Genomic DNA, 24,327 nt, shown 5'->3' with positions numbered 1-24,327 from the left:
ACATTTAATTTGCTAATCCCACAGTGCTTTGGAAAGAGCTGTTCTTGTTTGTGAGCCGTATCATGTGCTGTTAACATGATTGGATCTCTGCAGTGCGTTAGAAATGAAGTGTTCAGTGAATACCCCATCCACCAAAAATGAATACAGAAACTTTTAAAAAAGGCAGGTGAACTCAGAATCCCACAATTATACTTTTAGTATTTTAAATGATAGCTGTGAATTATTTCCATTACATCATCTACATGTTACTTAGAACAGCTACATTTTGAAAATGCAAAAAGATATTTGTAGAGGCAAAAGATCCATCTGAAGTACCCTACTGCATATCTTTTCATTAAAAAAAGAACTGGATGCTCTTAGCAACTTAGTAGCATTAGAACTTTTATCTCATAATTACTGTAGCTTCAAACTGTAATGATTTAGATTAAGTTAATCCCTGAGCCAAAATTTGGCTTCAAATACCTGAAGTCTCTTGGAATTGAATGTGTGTATCTGAGGACAATCTGTCTAGGAATATGCTCTTTCACACCTTTCCCCCCACCCCCTAAAGAGTTAGGGACTAGTTATATAATTTTAAGAACTACTGAAGTGCTTTGGCAGAAAGGTACACATTAAATGTCACAGCACTTTTCTGCACAACTTTCCAGTTCAGCAGTAGCTCCAGATTAAATTCCTTAGGAAACCATCTAGAAGAAACAGAAATATGCTGACTACTGGTGTACTTATCAAAATGTAGTGGAAGCCTGCAACTTCAGCAGACCAAGGCATTGATGAAACACAAAAATTGCACAGTTTAATTAACATACTTTATTTAAATCAGTTTAGTTAAACTGTGCAGCCCCCTGCATGGACATTTCCTTTGGTTTTTGTATCTACTTATATTGATTTAGCTTAACTGGGAAACTGGTTGAAATTGACTTAAGTTTAAACCCACTTAGCAATTTGCAACACTTCACTAAATCAATTGTAATAAACTATTTTAGTTAAACTGGTGCTTCTTCTCAGACACAAGAAAGACATTATTACTACTAAGGATACTTTGTTTAAAAATCACACAGCAGCTTTCTAAGCTCTTAAATATACGATATTTTAAAAGAAATTTTTGAACAAAATAACCGTGCAAAACTTCAGAAAAATGACCAAAGATAGTGGCTTATAGTATAAAGTGTAGGCTTGGGGGAAAAAACACTAATGAATTAATTGTTTCAAGGGCCTATTTTATAACTCAAGTGGTTTCAAGAAAAACGCCATCTTATGGTTGGCTTTAGAAACCATGATCCAAGAATCCAAGAGGAGAGGAAAGTGATCAGAAACTGTCAGCATGGATTCACCAAGGGCAAGTCATGCCTGACTAACCTAATTGCCTTCTATGATGAGATAACTGGCTCTGTGGATGAGGGGAAAGTGGTGGATGTGTTATTCCTTGACTTTAGCAAAGATTTTGATATGGTCTCCCAAAGTATTCTTGCCAGCAAGTTAAAGAAGTATGGGCTGGATGAATGGACTGTAAGGTGGATAGAAAGCTGGCCAGATTGTCGGGCTCAACGGGTAGTGATCAATGGCTCCATGTTTAGTTGGCAGCAGGTATCAAGTGGAGTGCCACAGGGGTTGGTCCTGGGGCCGGTTTTGTTCAATATCTTCATAAATGATCTGGAGGATGGTGTGGATTGCACTCTCAGCAAGTTTGCAGATGACACTAAACTTGGAGGAGTGGTAGATACGCTGGAGGGTAGGGATAGGATACAGAGGGACCTAGACAAATTGGAGGATTGGGCCAAAAGAAATCTGATGAGGTTCAACAAGGACAAGTGCAGAGTCCTGCACTTAGGATGGAAGAATCCCATGCACCGCTACAGACTAGGGACTGAATGGCTCGGCAGCAGTTTTGCAGAAAAGGACCCAGGGGTTACAGTGGATGAGAAGCTGGATATGAGTTAACTGTGTGCCCTTGTTGCCAAGAAGGCCAATGGCATTTTGGGATGTATAAGTGGGGCATTGCCAGCAGATCGAGGGACATGATCATTTCCCTCTATTCGGCATTGGTGAGGCCTCATCTGGAGTACTGTGTCCAGTTTTGGGCCGCACACTACAAGAAGGATGTGGAAAAATTGGAAAAAGAGTCCAGCGGAGGGCAACAAAAATGATTAGGGGGCTGGAACACATGACTTATGAGGAGAGGCTGAGGAAACTGGGCTTGTTTAGTCTGTGGAAGAAAGAATGAAGGGGGGATTTGATAGCTGCTTTCAACTACCTGAAAGGGGGTTCCAAAGAGGATGGATCTAGACTGTTCTCATGTGTACCAGATGACAGAACAAGGAGTAATGGTCTCAAGTTGCAGTGGGGGAGGTCTAGGTTGGATATTAGGAAAAACTTTTTCACTAGGAGGCTGGTGAAGCACTGGAATGCGTTACCTAGGGAGTTGGTAGGATCTCCTTCCTTAGAGGTTTTTAAGGTCAGGCTTGACAAAGCCCTGGCTGGGATGATTTAGTTGGGGTTGGTCCTGCTTTGAGCAGGGGATTGGACTAGATGACCTCCTGAAGTCTCGTCCAACCCTGATATTCTCTGATTCTAAGAATGAAGACAGTTAATACAGAATAATACTTTTTGGTAGTTGTTTCATTTGTGCTCTCTTTTAAAGAAAGCTGAAATGAACACAGCTGTTTTGTTTACTTCCCTGTTTCTACGCTACCCTCAGTGATGTCAGCATAGTTCTGGGAATAGTGTGTTAAGTGCTGTTGTTGACACCAGCAGAGGGAAGATAGAATCACAAAACATTGATAACTGCCGAACTATGAGGTTGAAGATTTTCAGAAAACAGAGCATTGTGAGGACTTCCCCCAGCAGACTTCAAAAAAAATGTTAAAAAGTTGGCCCTAGGTTACCTATAGTGGCCTGTTGACCTATTTACTGAACCTTTTCCACAGGGGAGTCAAGTTTGTGTGTATATACATAGATATAATTACTCTTAATGGTTAAAAATCAAAGCTGGCCTTTCTGGTCCCACAAAGCACCCAGCTGTGGGTTCCCCAAATAGGAGAGACCAAGAACTGTAAAGGAGAATTTCATCTGTCACTTACAATCTAGCCCTTCCTTTTATTGTATATGTACAATCTGTGTAAGGGGCAGCATATTGCTGCACAGCCCCAGCAGTGGACAAAGCAGGGAAATAGCTTCCCTGGCTCCTGGCCTTGCTCCAGGGAGAGAGGAGTCTGCTACTGGTCTTACACTAGAGGCAGACTACTTGTCCCTTTCATGCCAGCTCTGTGCCTACTACTGCAGTTTCTCCTGAAAGTAACCTTTTGAACAGTGATCAAGAACTACTTGCAGGCCTCACTGAGGCAAGCCTGGCTCTCAGGATTGCGATGGTATCATTAGAATGTGAACTGTCAAAGCCTTAAGTATGCCAGTCCCATAGATTTATTTGTGCATGAGTGATGCAAAGGGTCCCTCTGAAACACCGAGCTACCCGAGTTTGAGTTACTGCAAATATTTACAGTAATAGGAAATAGTTTACAGAGAAACAAGATTTTCAAGGTGAAAACCCAGACACTTGTCTCGAGGGAGATGGTGGAGGGAGGAGGGTCGGGTGGAGGACGAGTTTCAGGAGGGATGGAGGGGAAGGGAGAATAAGTTTTCCATTCCCCTCTCATATTTTTCTGCTTTGTTTGCTTTTTCCTGTTCTGCGCTTTCTCCTCTGCTCCTTCTCAGCTTGCCACCTAAACCAGCTTTAACTCTGCTTTGCGTCACCAGTTCTAACCTCGAATTTCCAAGTTTTTACCCCACCATCCGTTGCCTTTGTGTGTGAGCACATCTCTGACAGGTCATAGTCACACAGGGCCACCGGGCTCATTTTCTCCCTGTTTCATCTGGGCCGGTCAGATTGTGCTTTTTTAAAAAAAGATTTTTTTGTTTCTTTCCTTCCTCCCTTCCTGCCTCATTCACCCCTTTCTCTCAATAGCACTCTCTCTTCCTTTTTACTTTCAGTTACTCCTTTCTATTTCATTGCTGTATTTAGTTGCAGTTGTTGGAAAGTACAAGTAAGCTCTGTACTGCGTACTAAAGGCAGGGAGCAGTTTATAGTCACTCATCTTCTCCAGTAATAAGTTCCCACATCATGGCTCCATGATGGAGAAGGCCCTGATTTTCACTCTGACAGGCTCTGTCTGAGGGATTTACAGTTCCTATGGAAAAGAGCTGTTTAATAAAGGCATTGTAATGGCAAGAGCCATTTTCTTAGGTAGGTTGACTCCTTTCTATGGAGAAGAGTAGTGGCGAGGGTGAAATCCTGGCCCTGGTTGAAGCCAATGGCAAAACTCCCATTGACTTCAGTAGAGCCAGGATTTCACCTTGAGACTCTGAAGATAAATGTGTTTAATAAGCTGTGTGAATCTAGTGGTCTGGGCACATGTAGGATCATTTAGAAACTTCATGCAATATTTAGAATGAATGTCCCAAAACTGGAACCTCACCCTATTCTTGCAGATCCACCTTTAGAACTAAAACTCTGCCCCACTTTCAGCTTCTACTCAGCCCTCTTCTTCCTGCACCCCTGAAAAAAGAGAGGACAAATGGGTGTATTTGTGTTTTAAAATATGGCCTAATCTATACTAGAACAAATATATACTAGTTTAATGCAATCAATCTGGTTAAAATGATGCAAACCCCTAGTATAGATACTCATAAACTGATAATTTACTGATTTAAGCTAAACCAATATAAGCAAGGTTTTATTTCAGTTTGATGGCATTAGGGGTGTGTTTCAGAGTAGCAGCCGTGTTAGTCTGTATTCGCAAAAAGAACAGGAGTACTTGTGGCACCTTAGAGACTAACCAATTTATTTGAGCATAAGCTTTCGTGAGCTACAGCTCACTTCATCGGATGCATTCAGTGGAGAATGGGGTGTGTGCCGCTTTAACCAGAGGGATTTTTAAATTGATTTAGTGCAGTTTACAAAATGAGGTGATAAACAGCACCACTGAGGAATAAGGGACATCCAGCATAGCTGTCTTCTCTAATTTTGACAGTAGTTGTGTTTTAGGAGATCATGTGTCATTAAGCTGTGGGCTAAGTGACATTTATTTCACGCCATCCCTTTTGACTGCAACATTGTCTAAATCACTGGTGTCGTTTTGAAACCCAATGTGATTACAAAAGTCTCTTAGTTTCCGCTTCAAACACAGACACAAAAAATGAGTCGTTAACTCATCCTTCTTGATCTCAGACCCCAGGATGAAAACTCCCAGACCCCCCAAGATTCATGGCTTCATTTTGTATTTCAGGCCTTGCATGTGAGTTCAGACGAAAACATGAAAGTTAACAGATGCGAAACCATGAGAACTGAAACCCATGGTAAAAGCTCAATGAAACCCACCTGACCCCAAACTGCAGAGTTTTGTCCAGCGCTAACCCTGGTACTACCCACAAGTATCCCTCTAGCTGGATGCTGACTTTCTTCCGTACTGTAAATGAGAAAGTTGTTACATGGCTCTCTCATTTAAAGTGCATATAAATCTGGGATACACAGCACATAAACAGTGGCAGGATAGAGTCTTTAGCATGATATTTTCAACAGTACAGCATTTTACAAGTAAAAAAAAATCAGTGATTGTGCATCTGACTCCGTGCACAGCTGAACTTGCGATGTGTTTTCACATTCTGTACAGGTGGCACATTAGTCAAGACCATTAAAAAAAAATCCAGAGTACCTAAATGAGTAGCAGAAATAAGTGGCCAGGGATTGTGAGGGAAGGGCATGTTTATCTATTTAAGTGTGCAACTGCATTTTCAATGTAGTAGGCGTCCAACTGGGCATCTAAATTTCACAGATGTGGGTGTAACTGGTGCGCCTCGAAACACTTTAGGTTTGCTCATTGCCATTGGTATTTGTATGCCAGGTAGGTAGCTGTATAGGCAGTAACGTGTGCACACAATGGCTCATGTGCACAGGTGGGCCTTTTGTAGGAGCAACACACTGGCAAACCGTTTTGTGGGTGTACCAGTTTCACGCCCAGTTTGAAAATGTAGCATTGTGCATGCATGAAGAACTGATTTATTCAGAAGCATTTTCCCTGGAGATCGTTTTCTATTTCCTATAAGGCAAAGCAAAAATTTTTCTTGGGTAATACACATCTGATTTTGAAATCATTTGCAAAATTCCTTATATACTGTTTCTACAAAGTTTATAAGACAAAAAAACCCACTACAGTGACAAACATAGAAAACCAAAAGAAGACGACGCATACACATTGTAAATCTGTGATAGGTGGTTATAAATGAGACCTAACAAAGATAGTTGTGATATAATAAAAATGTTGGAGAATCTAGCCCATTACACCAAATTCTGCTCCTCATTACATCTGTGCAACCCCTGTAAGTCCAGTAGGACTGCAGGGATGTGCCTGGGAGCAGACCTTGAAACATATCTATTTCTGATCCTCCCACCCCTCCCAGTGACAAACCGTGGGTCAGATTGGGCCATTTATGCTTTGGCCAGTGATGCAGAGCTGTAGTTTCCACCGGGTAAGCTAGGAATCCTCCCCAGGGACCCTGCCGCAGAGAGAGAATGTGCATCCGCCACCATTCCTTGGGCTGCCGCTGCTTGCTTCTGTCTCTATGCAACTGCCCACCCCTGCACAGTCTGGTGCGGGGCGGGGGCAGGACCATAGCCTTGCTTCCTCTCTGTGCTTCCTCTTCTTGGGGTGGCTTGCATCACCAAGAGGAGCAGTAGGAGGGAGCATAGCCTGATCCTGGGATGAAGAAGGATGTTCTCTTCCCTGATCCGTATACATCCACACACACACACTTCGGCCATGATATTGAGATAAACATCTTATTCTCAGATAAAGACCTCAGAATACAAAATGAACACCCTCAGTTCTTATCTCCTGCTACTTCATATTTTGTGTTTTAAAAAATGAAAATGAAGGGTTTTTAATTTTTAGGTCTCATTATCAGTGTAAAATAGGCTCCTGGTTTTCTTTTTGACTACGGAGCCCATTGTTCCTTTGAATGAGGGAGAAAAATACCATTACGAACCTTTGTCAGTGCAAATGAGATTAGCATTAGTGAGCGGACAGGTCTGAAAAATTGTGAGCCTTTCCCTTGATTTTTAAAAACAGCCTGATTTTTCGCATTGGCAGTTTGCTGTTCAGTTAGGCTTGCAATGTTGCACACAAAAATACTTTATTTCATATTTCAGTAGAGGCCTAAAATTGTCATCCTGCAAATCTCTGTGTGTGTGTTGGTCTATCACACTTTGTGCTCAAAATGCAGTTACTTTTTAATATCGTAAAGAACTGTATGGCTATAATCTTGTTCTTTCCTAAACTAGTATGACATTTGAGAGATTACAGCACAGGACTTTAGAAGTACAGTACATGTACATTGGTGACATCAATTTCACACCTGTCACAAGCTCCTATGTAATTTCCATTGATACCTTGCTGGTCATAACTACCATCAGCCATTGTTTGTAGGGGAAACGAGCTTGCAGTTATAGGCAATCGCAGACACAATCATGACAATGTATTAGACTAAAAAAGTTTTTTAAAAACTCTTTACGTTTAAATGAGTTGCTATTAAATATAACAGAGAGCAAAGTTTTCATCAGACCATTCCAGAGCCTTTAGCCTGTTTCTGCGCCTACACTGGTATATAAGGGCCCAACCCTACAAAAACTTACGACTGGGCATTGTATTGACTACTATGAGTAGTCCTGTTTGACTTGAGCTCTGATGACTGTGATGTTAGTGTAGCTCACCACTGCAGCCTCTTGCTGTGTGTGCAGTGGTTGAGAATGTGCATGCAGAAACGGAGTGGCAACATTTTCCTCAAGCACATCCTAGAAATGGAGCATGTAGGTAAAAGTGCTCAAGAAGTGTGTGAGGGACATGGCCACATGCAAATGGCAGCCAGATGCAGGCCCCTTGTCAAAGTTTGGCCTTCTGTCTGCAAAATGAAACTAATGAGCTAGGGTAATTTAGATTTTCTACTTCCAGGGTTTTTTTTTCTTCTTCTCTATTATCCAAAGATGGGGCCCTCATAGGATTCTCTCATTGGATAAAAGTGCAGAATCTTAAAAGGGAAGTGTCGAGATTTTCCCACGTGTAAAATTCCAGTCAATAAAGTCCTGCCACCTTATTGACGTAAAAAGAATGCCTTTCATGTGATACAAACATTGACTTGCTCCTGCTTACTCTGCTCACCTTGTACAGAAATGCTGATTGCAGTTGATTAATCAGTCCATTTTTGTATATTCTCATCAGACTCTTTCTTTGGCTGGAACACTATGCACTGTTTGATGCTTGCATGTCTAATAATTTGTTGTTAGCACTTTGTATTTGCCTTTGTTTCTTCACAACTAACAGTTTGGCCTCCAAGCGCATGCATTTTATGTAAATTAATATAATATGTATAAATAGTAGTTTATCCACTGTGTTCATATTTTAGCATTGTAATGTATAAAAGCTATTTAAAAGACCACTATTTACTGCCATTTATTCACTCCCTGGTAGAATATTTAGTTGTGAATATACTAGCATTGTTTATATTTAAAGGTCAGTGTCCTTTCTTTGTTTTAGTTCTCTATTCTATAGGTGACTTGGTTTGTTAACTTTATAATGATAAGATATGATGCTATGTAATATAGTTTAAGAAAATGATTATTATGGGAAACTACACTAATGAAAGATAAGAAGCAGCCTTAAGTTTTCCTTCCAGTATTAAGGAAGCTGTAAGCATTTGAGTGATTTTTATTTATAATCATTTAATGTTTAGAGTAATGATCAATTTTTTTCTAATACTGAGTTCATAGAGTATGCATTTACATTCTGAATCAAGCTTCCAAGTACTTGCAGTTGCTGTTGAAGTTCCGGTGCCCAAAGACATCATATTTATTTTGTGTGTTTCAACATCTCAGGACTCTGTCTCCTGCAAAGTCTCCATCTTCCTCCACTGGATCTATTGCCTCCAGCAGAAAATACCCATACCCGATGCCTCCACTTCCTGATGAGGAGAAGAAAGCTAACAGACAAAGTGCCAGGGTATGTGTCTCTCCTTCTTTATGTATAGTCAGAGGAAAACTCTTAATTAAGGAAATATTTAAATGTGGCCCCCTCATGCTTGGACATTGTATTGCAGGGAATTTCCCACTCGCACCCTTTGATGGCCACTTCCTTAGCCCCGCAATGGCCAGTTCCAGACAGCATTTTCTCCCGATCCCTGCTCTGGGTCTCTTGTGACTTGGCCCTCTGGCCAAGCCTCATAATCATTCAGTCCTCTTAAGGGGAGAATAAAAGTCCAACTTAAAGTTCAAATAATGTCAATATTTATAGTTCATCTGCCCCTCTCAGGCTTGGCTGAAATCCTGTGCTTCCTGGCCCATTCAGAGCTTCTCTTCCTTCACCAGGAACTCCAGCATTGTGCCTCCGAGGATATCCCGGCTCCTTGTAGGCCCTATCTTAGGGCTCCCTCACAGGAGCCTACTCTGCTCCCTGTGGGTCTCTTTCTCCTGTTGCAGGCCCTAACTCAAGGCTCTCTCTCACTGGAGCCTACCCTGCTCCTAGTGGCTGATTCAGTCTGATTTCCTCTGGCACTTCCCACAGGAGAACTATCCTTGTTCCTCTATCCAGGGTCTTCCTTCTCTGAATTAAGCACATAAGAACAGCCATACTGGGTCAGACCAATGGTCTGTTTAATCCAGATTCCTATCTTCTGGGTGGTCAATGGCAGATGCTCGAGGGGGAATGCCCAGAACAGGCAATCATCAAGGGATACATCCCCTGTCATCCACTCCCAGTTACCCTCTCTGCTTCACCACTACAGCTGGGATCATTCTTTCCAATTAAGCCCCATTAGATCCAGCTGGGTTCTCTAATTGGCCTTTATGTTGCCAGCTCCTCCGTGAGGGTGAGGGATAGCTGCCTTAAAGGGCCAGCCAGCCTGCAACATAGTGACTAATTTTGCTGTCAGTCTTTAAAAGGAAAACAGAGACCGATTCCTAGATATGCCAGAGCAGCAGCCAAAACTGGGGAGCTGTGCAGACGCAGGTGCCAGTCTTCCTCCTCTCTAAGCTTGGAGACTGCTGGGGGCTGAGCTGGCTTCTAGCACAAGACTTCTTTAACTTGTGCTGGCAGATAACGAATCCTAAAAAAACTGTTCCTGGCCAGGATTTCTGGAGTGTATTGTCTATTGCCAGCGCTGTCTAAATTACACTGGGACCTGCTCCAACCCCCAGAGCGGCCCAGAATAGGCAGGGCTAAAGCCACTTTCGTGTCCCCATCGCGCTGTGTTGCGAGCTCTGGGCTGCTATACTCAGAGGCACAGCACAGAATCTCACCCACTGAGTTGTGGTCAAGGAGATCTTGGGCCAGCACAGTGCAGGCAGAGGGGTACAAAGGAAGTTAAGCCACACTTATTTCCCCCAGTCATGGGGCTGCCTGAGTACCTATCCAGTCCCCTGGCATAAATTAAAGAAGTTCTGAGCAGGCAAATTGTAGGGGGAAATTTTGTGCTCTCTCTAACCTTAGTTATGATAACATCAGTTTTAGTTGTAACAATAGTGAGTAAAAGCATTCTGACACAAGCTTGATAGTTTAAGTTGACATTGTTTCTTCAACTCTATTCTCCCAGTCCTAGGCTTTTATTATGCAGCTTTCAGTCCTGTTGAAATGTTTCCGATCGTTTGATAACATTGTGATATGAATAGATATCCACTAGGAACTAGAGACCTAAAAAAGCAGCCTTTCTTCCCCAACAAAACTCTCATATAATTTAGTTAATAACTGTATTATAACTTTGTATATGTGTGTTCCTTTCCCCCCCTCCAGCTATGGGAGACTTCCATTTAGTTCTACAGTTTACCTAGGTGACATCAGAACTGTTTACTTCAAATTTTATAGAAACTCAGCATCACTGAGTCATGGCACATTCATCTGCTCTTCAGACAATTTGAAAGAACAACAGAGATGCCAGTGATCACAGAGAGAACCTGCTCTCAAACCCAAGGGGAAAAAAACAACATGTTTTGCTGTTGATTAGAATTCTATTAAATCTGTAAAGAATAACCAAAAATCACAAAAATTAACATGGGATAAATAGATTGAATATGATAAGATTATTTTGCATGATGACCAATATGTGTAGAAATACAACTAAAATTCATGTACAAGTCCCAAATAAAAGAAGTTTTTCTTTGGTTTATGCAGTCCCCAAATAACAACAAAATTGAGTTCAGAATTTTGTATTCTGAAGCACGTGACCAATGTAAACATTATGCTATGTGCATGAACCCTCTGTTCTTTATTTTCCACAAGTAAGGGGTAAACCACATACTGTAGTATAAATTAGCATGCAAGAGTAAGAAATGTAGAATTTTACTACAGAATCTTAAGTTTTGAGAGGCATAAACTTCAAACAAACAAGAACTATATCTTTTTTACCTTTTGTGTTTATAATCTCCATATACAAATTGTATATATGTAAACATTTTAAAATGTGAAAACAGCTGTAACACACATGTATTTTGCCAAATGCCTAAAGAAACAGTCATGACTAACATCATCACACTTCAAGTGTTCTGAATATTATGAGCAGACAGCTTTGGAAATACAACAGTTCTACTACTGTAAATGTGTTTCTCAGCACACTGGTGTCTGACCAAAATCTCCACAATCTGGGAATATATTTGTTATAATCAACAGAAAAATCAAAGTTCAATGATGCTTTGGCTTAAATCAGCACCTAAGGAACCAGCAAAAATAAGTTGTCTGATAGTGGTGATGTGTGTTTGTCTCCTCTCACACTGGTATAAATCAGGAACAATCCCACTGAAATCAGAGCTGGAGTCTTTAACTAGCAGTGAACATACATTTACTGGAAACTGAGGAGTATTCCAAGGTCGTCAGCTAAGGCGGTGGAAGTGGGGTCTCTGTGGCAGATTTGGGATGGGGATGGGGGGGGGGGTGTGTAAAGCGCGTCAGACCCAATGCTGGAGCAACACGGCAGAGTATACAGCTTGTGATGGGCATGATGCTATCATAGCACTATACAAAAACTGAAAGCTAGGCAACTGGCCAATCCCTTTTTTTTTACTGGTATCGCTTGTACCATGCATTACCATACTGTGGGTACGTCCACACTGTTGCTGGGAGTAAGTCTCGCAGCACGGGTAGACAGACTCACACTAGCAAGGCGTGAGCTAGTGTGCTAACAATAGCTATGTGGACTTTGTAGCTCCAGCAGAGACTCAGGCTAGCCATTTGAGCGGAAGCCTAGAGGTTGGGTGCTCTTGAGCTTGGTTGGCTAGCCGGAGTCTCTGCCAGAGCCACACAGCTATTTTTAGAGTGCTGGCTCAAGCCCCAGTCTGTCTATCCTGGCTGGGCGGCTCACTGCCACCTGCCGTGTAGACATACCCTACACATGCAGCAGCAGAGGGCTCCTTTGCAGTTAGCATGGGCCTTGAGCTGAATACAAGTGGATCCAGACCAATGAAATTGAAGAGGCAAAAAGAAACTCATTACGAAGGAGACATGCAGCAAGATGGCATTAGCCTGACTTCTGGTCAACTGTATGCAGTGTGCTAAAGGATGTAGAGTAGATATAGTTACAACATCAGAAGGATTCCAAAGGATGCTGTAACATCCCTGGGCATTTTCAATTGTAAATGTTCTTTAAATAATAAAAATGGCAATTATAAATCAGCTGAAACACCTCTCCTGTCAGTACCTCTCCAGAAGTGACAAATGTCCAGCCCTCTGGTAATTCCATTGCAGAACAAAAGATATCTTCTAATAAGAAATATTAGAATACATGGCCCACAGTGATATAATTGATTAGATGCTGATGGGAACATAATGTGTGCTTCTGAATCTTCTACCTCTTTCACATATTCCTTTAGTAAGTGGAATTTACTTACTAAATTTACCACTTACAGCCTTTTAATGTAACAGAGTTCAGTTTATCAAATTTCTCTCTCTGATTAAAGCAAGTCAAATTTAGAGGAGTCCAGTGGCACCTTAAAGACTAACAGATTTATTTGGGAATAAGCTTTTGTGGGTAAAAAACCCACTTCAAGTTGTTTTTTACCCACAAAAGCTTATGCCCAAATAAATCTGTTAGTCTTTAAGGTGCCACCGGACTCCTTGCTGTTTTTGTGGATACATGGCTACCCCTCTGATACTTAGTCAAATTTAGGTTAGTTTTAAATTTAAGACATTTTTAAAGATGTCAGCAACTGTTAAGTAGGTAAGATTTTTAGAAGTATTATATTTTATTTATAAGACAGTGTGCAGGTTTACATCTACACAACACTGGCCTAGCAGAGGAACTTATCCCCTTCATGGCAAGAGATTTTGGTAAGCGTTGTGACTTATTACAGTTATGAATGAGAACAGAGAGTGTGGGTTTGAAAAGCATTGGCATCCACAATGGTTTTGGGCAAAGATTCTGCACTTTAATGCAGATAATAGATTTGTCGGTACAGAAGTATGTAATTGATTAGTTTTGGAACCGACCTGAAGAAGTGCTCTGTGTAGCTCAAAAGTTTGTCTCGCTCACCAGCAGAAGTAAGTCCAGTAAAAGATATTACCTCACCTATCTTGTCTCTCTAGTTTTGCAAAGGTTTAGTTTGAACGTAGGCCAAAGACAACAGGACAGAGAACTGTTAATGTACATCTTATGGAAGAAGGGTCTGAGCCATAGCCAGGGCTGGCTCTAGGATTTTTGCTGCCCCAAGCAAAAAATTTTTTGACTGCCCCCACTTTTTTTTCATGCCCCCCCGCCCCCGGCTCCATCCCAACTCTGCCCCTTACCAACCCCTTCCACAAATTCCTAGCCCCACCTCCTCCCCAGCGTGCCGCATTTCCCCTCCCCCATTGCTTCCTGTGGCTCCCCCCCCTGCCGCAACCCCCCGCCCTAGCTCACCTCTGCTCCACCTGCTCCCCTGAACATGCCACTCCACTTCTCCCCCCTTCCTCTCAGGCGAGGGAGAGGCAGCGCGTTCAGGGGAGCAGGCGGAGCGGAGGTGAGCGAGGGGGAGCGCAGAAAGTAAGGGGAGGGGTAGAGGAACCGCTCCCCGCCCCAGCTCACCTCCGCTCCACCACCGCTGCCTCTCCTGAGCGCGCTGCTGCTTGGCTTCTCCTCCCTCCCTCCGTCCCTCCCAGGCTTGCTGTGCCAAACAGCTGTTTCACGCGCGGCAAGCCTGGGAGGGAGGGGGAGATGCGGAGCGGCGGTGACGCGCTCAGGGGAGCAGGCGGAGGTGAGCTGGGGCAGCGGGGGCACATTTCTAGGGGCAGCATGGCCGGCACCGGAATGCCGCCCCTAGAAATGTGCTGACCCGAGCACCTGCTTGTTTTGCTGGTGCCTAGAGCCGGCCCTGTCCATAGCCCACTGAAGTCAATGGGACTCCTTTTGCCATCAAGGGACTTTTTGAATCAGGCCCTTAAATATTTCTCCCAAATAAGGAAATTCTTGTGTAAAAATGACCAACTCATTGTTCTACCACAAGGAAGATAACTTTTCTCCATGCATTAGTTTTTTGACCTTAGTAACTGAAATGTTTATCATGTGCCTTTTCTGATATTTTGTTTGAATACAAACTCGTGTGTAATTTTGAATAATCTTGTTTATATTTTTCTATATATTCATTTGTTCCTCCCTTTCCATTAAGACACAACAAGATTTGGTGGCCGAAACTGAATGTAATGTAGTGGCAGATTATATAACATTCATAGTATCTTGTTTTGAAAATGAATAGGTCTCCTAATTGTATTATCTATGTTGTATTCTGTGCTTGCAGCCTTTTTCTCTTTCTGGTGTCACTCATTTGTAGGATTTGATGATACCGCTATTTGTGTGTAGGGTAATTTAATGGACATGATTGACATTTGGAGATATGCAGTGATTGGTAATCTAGATGTAAGCACTAAATTTAAATTAAATAAATATTGGCTTTCGCTTTGGTATTCTAGACCAGTGGTTCCCAAACTTGTTCCGCCGCTTGTGCAAGGAAAGCCCCTGGCGGGCTGGGTTGGGTTGTTTACCTGCCGCGTCTGCAGGTTCGGCCAATTGCGGCTCCCAGTGGCCACGGTTCGCTGCTCCAGGCCAATGGGAGCTGCTGGAAGCGGCGCGGGCCGAGGGATCACTGGGAGCTGCGATCAGCCAAACCTGCGGTTGCGGCAGGTAAACAAACCGGCCCGGCCCACCAGGGGCTTTCCCTGCACAAGCGGCGGAACAAGTTTGGGAACCACTGCCCTAGAGAGTGAAAACACCTGGCACTTAATGGAAATTTTGCCTTTTTTCAAATGCATTCTGGAGGAAAATTCTGCACTAAGTTAGTGACCTGAACAGTAAATTAAGTAATTGTACAAAAACAGGAACTTGTAGGGTGTATGAACCTCAAATGCCAATGAAGATTGACCAGGTTAAACCCAGAACAGTTGTTTGGTTTTTGTATTACATAATTTGCCACTAGTTTAGTTTAATGCCTCTGAAAGAAGCTAGCTGGATAACGGGCCGCTGTAATCACACAAGTTGCAGCACATGCAGTGGTGATATCAGCTGCCATGCAAAACTTCACCCTGCTCAAGATGGAGCAACTACAGAGTGGAGAAGATACACAGTCGTCATGGCCCATCAAGTTAATGGGCTTTTCTGCTGAGTCTTCCAATATGGGTGCCAGCTGTGATGCACACACCTGCTGATGAAGGGTGCTGAGAGGTCACTAAGGCCCATCTCCTCAAAGGGATTTAGGCTCCTTACTTCCATTGAAATCAAATGAAGTTAGGTACCTAAATACCTTGAGGGATCTGGGCCTAAATTATTTCACACGTGCCATAAATAGGTGCCTGATAATAAGGATTTTTACTAGTAAAGTGAGCTATCTTTAAAAGCAATGATCTCCGTTTCATACTGTGGGCTAAGAATGTTGTATATTTAAAATAAGATTAATATGAGCAATATGTTGAGGACTGAAAAGCAGGTACTGCATTCAAATAGAAACTTTGCACCATGCTTGTGCTCTTCTGTGTATTAAATTCTTCATGCCACAGCTTACCTGCTGATGATGGATGTGCTGAGAATCAAGCTATCAACAAGGAGGAGGTAACATAAGGAACCCATGCTACAGTTTCTGATGAACAAATTCATACAATGTATCAGAAATGTCTGATTGCTAATTTGCACATTAGTATTATATGCAAACAAGTAAGCACATCTAGTTAAAAAAGTTTCAATTCTTTAATTATACAGTGTGTCTGTGTATAAATATGTTGTGAATTTAACCTTAAGTCTCATGAGATTTTTCTGGACATGTTTCTTTAAGTACAGATACTTATAAATGACTAACAGTTTTCTCCTTGGTGTCTGAGACTTTGAACCTGCTAAACTGATGTATGTAGGCCCCATGTATACAGTACATTTTACTGTCTTGGGTGATTATAAAATAATGGGCCTTTAGAGCATGGCTACAATTAAAAAGAGAGAGAACTTTGACAACAGATTAGATATCAAGCCTTTTCCTTCCCCTCCCATCTCCACTGGTGTTAATTTAACTCATCTGAGCCTATCTACACCAGTGCAACAACTGTTTTCAACATCAAGGCCAGAAATAGCCACATTTGCTGGTGTAGGACCTTCTACACTACAATTTCTAACCAAATATGTAACCAGTTTGTTGCTTGGTCGGCTGAGCATAGTTTGTGGACAGACATTCCTGCATGTAAATTGTAAAAACTATCGGACATTTTAACCAACACCTCCTTACAGGTTTGGCTCCTCCATCCATGTGTGCCATAGGACATCCTAGCATGCATTGTCTCACATGCTGCTGATGCCCCACAGTGTGCATAGCTTCCATGCATTATCCCCTCTATTGGGCAATATGGGATTGCTGGCCAGACTCGTGTGACTGTTGGTGTCAGCCTGTGTGGATAGCACATAACTTTTTAAAAGTATTTCTCAGGCCCATGGGATAGAGTCTGAGCCTCCAGAACAGTTTTCAACAACCATTTGGGAAAAGTCCACAACTGTGTTGCTTAAAGCAGGTAACAGGAACAAGTGCTGGAAACCATGGCAGGAAATAGTAATGCTGTACTGTGTTGGGGTTTTAAGGGCCTGTCTTACACTGGGCAAACTTTATACCTGGTTTTAAAACCAATTCAGCTAAGCCAGTCGGGCTTTGTTAACCCTCAAAACCAGATCTAAACCATAGCTTCCATCAGTTTTAAAGTCACTTTAGCGGAACCAGTCTGAACTTTTCTGCAGTATAGACAGACCTGAATTGCCACGGGATTCAGAGAGAAATGAGGATTAGGGGAAATACAAAGAACAAGGCAACTAAAAAGCACACTCTGCGGAGGGAGGGCTGAGTGACTCAGAAGTCAGAGTGGGGTATGAATTCAGCTGGTAACATTTTTAACGCTGGTGTTAGTTACAGGAGTTCAAAACCAAGACACCAATTTATTTGTGTTTCTCTGCATTATTATGACTTTAAAAGGTTTTCTTTTTAAAAACTTACACAAGGCCTTAAGACTGTATTCAAGCTTTAGCACGCTGAGTATTTTTTTACAAGCAGGTTAGATACACCTGTAAATTTGCCTGACTGACCTTCAAGTATAGTGGTGCTAGCAGATAAACATACAATACTGTAAGGCTGTAATACAGTAAGTGCTAATATAGCATATTGTAATAGCAGAAGGATTTTTGCTCACTACCTTTGTATTTTATGCTAGGGAATAATCTAGTGTAGGTTCAAACTATGAGTATATGACCTGTTTTTTTCTTATGGGTAAAAAATGTTTCAGTACTTAGTGTTTTATATAGAATATTGTACTTTTCATTTTTTATTACAATCATTGCATAGATGCAAAATGTTGTTTTTCCAAAATAGCAAATTATGGACTGTTTAAACTGCAGGAGAAAATACTATTTACAATATGACCACGTTCAGAAAAGCTTTTGGCATTGTACATATCAGTAGAGTCTGCCAGCTTTGTTTTGTGCTAGTATTTTTATTGTGTGTTGCTATAAAAAGCTCTATTAATTTCTGAAGCTACCCCCTTAAGTAAAACATTCATAGTGGACAAGTACTTGGTTTCACCATTGGGGACTGGTTAAAGTGGACATAAACAATCACTTTGCAAATCATTGTCTTAGCTACCTGAAACCCTCCTAATTCTTACACTACATTACAGAAACATCAGATTTTGACAAACACCAACAAGCAATGCTGCACATTTTATCATTGCAGCTTTGAGTGTGATATTTTTGACAAATGTTAGAGGCATTGGGCTGTTCAAGTGAGTGAAACTGGCTTTCCTATAGCTAAACAAAACATTGCTTTTATAAAATAAACTCATTGTAATTTGGGGTTCTAAATTCTTGCAGTTTTATTAACATCATAATAACCACTTCTATGAGAGTATTTAATACAAATGCCTGTGGTTTTAAATGTTACTGACATATTGTAACATAAGTAAAGTGACTTTCAATGAATAAGGCTGTGGTGTGTATGCATTTTTTAAAATTCATATATAGATACCTTTTGTTAAAAGGCCTCTTAAATAAGAACACTCAACATTCAGCAGAGATACCCAGTTTACCACAGTGGACTCCAAATACTTTTAAACAACACTATAGATGCAGCATGGTAAATAGCAGGGCAAGCCTCTCACACAATGACTTCCTAGCATGCCCCAGATGTGTGCAAGAGGAACTATCTGAAGAGATAAGAGCCTAGTTTTTGTTTCTCTTCCCACGGGCTGTCTGCACAAGCTGCTTGCCAGAAAAATGTTTCTCCATAAAGAAAAATAGACTAACCACAACTTATTTTATATAGGCCAAAATGCTGTAGGCATAAACCACACAACATAGAAATAACAGCCATATTCATAATGATTACCTGATCTCTATTGACTCTTACAACACAGAGGCCTTGGCTACACTTGCATATGTACAGCGCTGTGAGTTAAACCCGACTTTGTACAGCTGAGTAGGGAAAGCGCTGCAGTCTGTCCACATTGGCAGTTGCCAGCGCACTATCATGGCCACATTTGCGGCACTTCCAGCGGCATTGGGAGCGGTGCATTATGGACAGGTATCCCACAGAGCATCTCTTCCCATTTTGGCGTTCTGGGTTATAGGAAGGGGGTGTGGGGTGCAGGGCATTCTGGGTCCTGTCCCAATGCCCGGTGATGCATCGCTTCGCATCCCAGCAATCCCTGTGTTTCCATCCACATTTGGCGCCATCTTTCAACAGTTTCTGTGCAGCGTGATCTGTGTTCCGTTTCGGTCTGTGGGAAATGGAGCCCGAACTGCTGAGTACGCTACCGAGTCTCGCTAGCACGTCATGTTTGGCAGTCGAGATATTCCTTAAGATCCAAAGTGACAGTGAGGAGTCCGATGATGATATCGAGTTGCGTAACGAGTACAACACGAGATTGCTTGTGGCATTCATGGACACGCTCAGCACTGTGGAACGGCACTTTTGGGCTCGGGAAACTAGCACTGAGTGGTGGGAATCACATTGTCATGCAAGTCTGGGATGACGAGCAGTGGCTGCAGAACTTTCGGATGAGGAAAGCCAATTTCATGGACCTGTGTGAGGAGCTCGCTCCCACCCTGCGGCGCAAGGACAAGAGCTTGAGAGTTGCCATGATGGTGGAGAAGCGGGTGGCTATTGCCATCTGGAAGCTGGCAACTCCAGACAGCTACCGATCGGTTGCGAACCAGTTTGGAGTGGGAAAGTCACCGTTGGACTCGTGTTGATGCAAGTTTGCAGGGCCATTAATCGCAGCTTGCTCAGAAGAACTCTGGGTAACGCGCAGGGCATTGTGGATGGCTTTGCACAAATGGGTTTCCCTAACTGTGGAGGGGCGATAGATGGGACGCATATTCCTATTCTGGCACCACTGCACCTAGCCTCCGAGTACGTTAATCGAACTGGGTATTTCTCTATATTTCACGCATCTTTCGGAACACTGCCCTGTTCAGGAAGCTGCAGGCCGGGACTCTTTTCCCAGAGCGGAAGATCACAGTACGAGAAGTTGAAATGCCCATTGTGATCCTTGGAAACCCTGCTTACCCGTTAATGCCGTGGCTCATGAAACCCTACAGAGGGAGCCTTGACAGCAGCAAGGCACGGTTCAACTACAGGCTGAGCAGGTGCCGAATGACTGTGGAGTGTGCTTTTGGTCATTTAAAGGGACGATGGTGATCTCTGTATGGGAAGCTGGACTTGGCCGAACACAGCATCCCTGCGATTATATCCGCGTGCTGTACCCTCCATAATGTTTGTGAAGGGAAGGATGAAATCTTCACTCAGGCATGGACCTCCGAGATTCAACAGCTGGAGGCTGAATTTGCACAGCCAGAGAGCAGGGCTATTAGAGGGGCCCAGCGCGGGGCTGCAAGGATTAGGGATGCCTTGAGGGAGCAATTTGAGGCTGAAAACCACCAGTAATGTCTGGTGCCCTGCACGGGAGTGAAGTGCAGTGGTTCTGACTTGCCGTGCCTGTTTCTTTCCTGGGCTAAGGTATCTTTTACTTTATGCAGTAATAAAGAATGTTTTCAAAGCCAAAAAATCCATTTATTGAAAAGAAACACAACTGCTTGGGAAACAGAAAGGGCAAGGGGGTGGGGTGGGGAACGGTTCAATCATAGATTTGCGTATGTCCTGTTCTCATACTCAGCCTTCTTGTCTGGAGTGCTGTGCAAAGAGTGCTGCACTTCAGGATGGCTATAAATCAGGATGGGGGTTGAGTGCAGTGGGTAAGGGTCATAGTTTTCAGGGCTGGGTGGTGAAGCTACAGGTGTTGGAGGCAGCTGGTGGCGATAAGAACCCGGATGTTGGGGAAAGTGGGTTGGAGGTGACATGGGGGCACAAGGGAAAGAGTTTTGGGACAATGGCTGCGGGGGCCGGGCTCGGTAGTGCTCCACCTTCATGGCTACAAGCGCTTGGATAGAGTCTGCGTGGCGCTCCATGAAGCTTATCAGCCGCTCCGTGCTTTGCTGTCGGAGCTCCATGCTTTGCCGCCGGGGCACTGCGTTTTCCTGGCGGATCCTGCGTTCGCGCTCCCTCCACGCCTGTGCTTTTTGATTCTCTTTAAGAGATTGCTGCATCATTTCTTGCAGCATGTCTTCTTTGCTTTTTCATGGCCTCTTCCTGAGTCTTTGTAGTCTCTCGGCCGGCGATAACACGGATGGCTGAGATCTCAAGGTTGCATCTGTAAAGGCAAAATGCAACACTTAACAGAGGCAGCATTGTTTATACCAGACAGAGTAATGATTCCCCCGAACTTAAGGAGGGCACACAGTCTACACAATAGCATAATTTTCCCATCCCAAAGCGAGCGCACATAACCCCTGGGAGCCCCAAAATGGTGAGTAAGCACAGGGTCAAGGGGGACTGATTGTTTCACAGCTGTACTGTCCTCTGGGGAGAACCAACAGCTGCAGGGGCACCTATACTGAACACTGTCCCCACATTTTCCACAGGAGTTCATCCTGGAAGATCTCTCACTGCTGAGGGTGACCTGGGAAGCAAGGGAGGGTCTTCTACTGCAATGCGGCTTCTGCCCTGGCCCATATGCAGCTTGCCTGTGTGCAGCAATGGTCCCCCCATCCCTCGTGGCACAGTGGCACGGACACATTGGCCTAACTGGGACAAGGACCCCCAATAAACCTGTGCAAGTGCATTGCCCACGTTCCGGATGAGACTTCAGAAGAGATTACTGAGGCTGATTACTGCGATGTGATAGACCACATCAATGCGCTATTCTGCACCTAGGCATGCATGCAGCCCTAACCCTCCTCACCCAGAGAGCCTGCACCGAAAAAATTCCTTCCCGAAAAAAAGCCACTTACCGGGAAATTGCTCTTCTGTTTGTCCTCCACCTAGTACCGGCTGCTGCGACTGGCTACCTTCCTCCTGACTCAAGAAGAGCTCCTGGCTGCATGCATCTAGGGATTCCAGGGTGTTTCCCCCCACCCCAGCACCCTCACTCCCGCTTTCCTCCTCCTCCTGCTCTGAAGTGTCCATGGTGGTGCTCGGAGTGGAGGTTGGGTCGCCCCCAAGTATCGCGTCCAGCTCTTTGTAGAATCGGCAGGTCATGGGGGGAGCACCCGAGAGGCTGTTTGCCTCGCAGGCTTTGCAGCTCCTTCACTTTAACCCTGCACTGCAGAGCATCCATGGCCCCTTTCCCTCATGGCCGTTGATATCTGCCCGAAGGAATCGTAATTCCTATGGCTGGAGCACAGCTGGGGCCGGACAGCTTCCCCCCAAACACTGATGAGGTCCAGCACCTCACCATTGCTCCATACTGGGGCTTGCCTGGCGTGTGGAGGCATGGTCATCTGGAAGGATTCACTGAGAGCACTCCACGCCTGGCTGAGCAAACAGGAAGGGCATTTTTCAAAATTCCCAGAGAATTTAAAGGGTCTGACGGTTAGTCACTGAGGCCAGGCAGTAGAGTTTGAACTGATGACCAGAGTGGCTAGAACAGGCATTGTGGGCTACTCAGGAATACTTCTGGAGGCCAATCAGAGCGCATTGGGCGGCCACACTGGCGCTGCAGCACACCCGCGGCGGCGCAACAAACTTTCTTCCTCTCGGGCAGGGGGGAATAGGGCAGCGCTGTAGCCCCAGAGACCCAGCGCTGTACGTGCCTTGCCAGTGTGGACAGCGAGTGACGTACAGCGCTCTGGGCGGCTTTATTGCGCTGTAATTCACAAGTGTAGCCAAGGCCAGAGTTACTTAACAGCAATAGCTTGCTCCTTGCCCTGTTAATGTCCCACTACAATTCCTGAGACAAGACTTTTTTACTCTAGGACTCAATATCTGTTAGTTTAAGGGAAAATGGAGATAAGTTTATTTTTTGGCACAAAACTATTTATGACTACATGAATGGGACTTTCTTGCCATAGATGAATACAGTAAATTAGGAAGATCTAGATGACCATGAATAGTGGAGTGACAGAACTGGGATGGAATTCAATAGTACTACATGCAAGGTCATGAATTTGGGTCTAATGTCTGTCATAAGCTGGGGGTTCATCAGTTGGAAGTGACAGAGGTGGAGAGAGATCTGAGTGTGTAGGTTGATTACAGGATGACTATGAGCCAGCAATGTGATTTGACTGATTCAATCCTAGGGTACATCAGGTGAGACATTTCCAGTAGAAACAGAGAAGTATTAATGCCACTATACAAGGCTCTGCTGAGACCTCATCTGGAATACTGTGTACAATTTTGGTCACGCATGTTCAAGAAAGATGATTTTAGGGTGGATCTGATTGTGCTCTATACATTTATCAGGCCCATATGCAGCTTGCCTGTGTGCAGCAATGGTCCCCCAGGTAAATATCAGAGAGGGTGAAGAGCTATTTAAGTAAAGGGACAACACCAAATAGGTTTAAAGTGGCTACAAACAAATTCAGGGTGGAAATTAGAAGAGTTTCAAACCATCAGGGGACTTAAGTTCTGGCACAGTTCTTAAGAGAGGACAATTTTATGAGTGCAAGTGTACGATAGGGTTGCAGGTGATGGGATGGGTCAGCAGCAGTCCTGAGGCTCACGTCTGGTTTATATCTTATGGTGCTACAAGCTCATACTGCAGGTTTTCAGCTGGTTGGCCAGAAGGGATCAGGAAAAGATTTCCCCTCCCCACTCCCCGTACTCTAGGGTTTTTTGAGTTTGTTTTTTTAATCTCTTTCCTCTGAAAGCATCAAAAATGGCCACAGATGGAAGTGGGCCAGGGCTCTGACACAGCATCAAGCAGTCTCTTTCTCTTGTACATGGCTGATCAGTTCTTGCTCTTATGCTCAGGATCTAACTGATCGCCATATGTGGGGTCAGGAAGAAATTTTCCTTCAGGTCAAATTGGCTGTGACTGTGGGGAGGGGGAAGGAGGAGTCACATTCCTCATTTTGTGGGTGTAGCATTTCCCTGTTCTCAGCATGTGATACATAATAATTTAGGGCTCCTGTGGACTGCAATACTTTTATCTAATTTCAGCTGCTGTGTTTAATGTGAGGGTGGTGGAGAGGTGGTGCTGACAGCCTGACACACACAGGAGTTCATACTAGATCTGAAGGTCCCTTCTGGCCTTGAATTCTGCATCTATCCTAGTGGATTGGATGTAACTGGATCATGTTTCCAAGTTTTTACCACAAACTTAGAGCTCCTGTATGGAATTTGTTGGTCTAAGTTACATGTATTTAAAAAGTGCTCCTTTATAATAATGCAGAAGACTAAAGTTCTGGTTCTCATGTGTGATAAACACAGACTTAACACATTATGCACAACAGAATTACATAAAGAATACTTGTTATGAC

At 43.5% G+C, this 24,327-nt stretch overlaps 1 protein-coding gene across 7 annotated transcripts in view; it reads left to right on the top strand.

The window, feature by feature from the left end:
• ADAM22 (ADAM metallopeptidase domain 22) overlaps positions 1–12,698 on the top strand; it is a 195,213-nt gene extending 182,515 nt beyond the window's left edge. For all 7 annotated transcript variants that reach the window (XM_048838070.2, XM_048838074.2, XM_048838072.2 and 4 more), the window contains 2 exons: positions 8,918–9,041; positions 10,827–12,698. In XM_048838070.2, coding sequence (XP_048694027.1) covers positions 8,918–9,041; positions 10,827–10,847 — 145 coding nt within the window. In that variant the 3' untranslated portion in view covers positions 10,848–12,698. The remainder of the gene's footprint in view (positions 1–8,917; positions 9,042–10,826) is intronic.
• The last annotated feature ends 11,629 nt before the right edge of the window (positions 12,699–24,327 follow it).

The sequence above is a fragment of the Caretta caretta genome, chromosome 2 (genome assembly GCF_965140235.1).
Source record: "Caretta caretta isolate rCarCar2 chromosome 2, rCarCar1.hap1, whole genome shotgun sequence".
Classification (NCBI taxonomy): Eukaryota; Metazoa; Chordata; order Testudines; family Cheloniidae; genus Caretta; species Caretta caretta.
The sequence above is the reverse complement of the archived record's forward strand: the minus strand, read 5'-3'. Positions and strand labels throughout refer to the sequence as shown.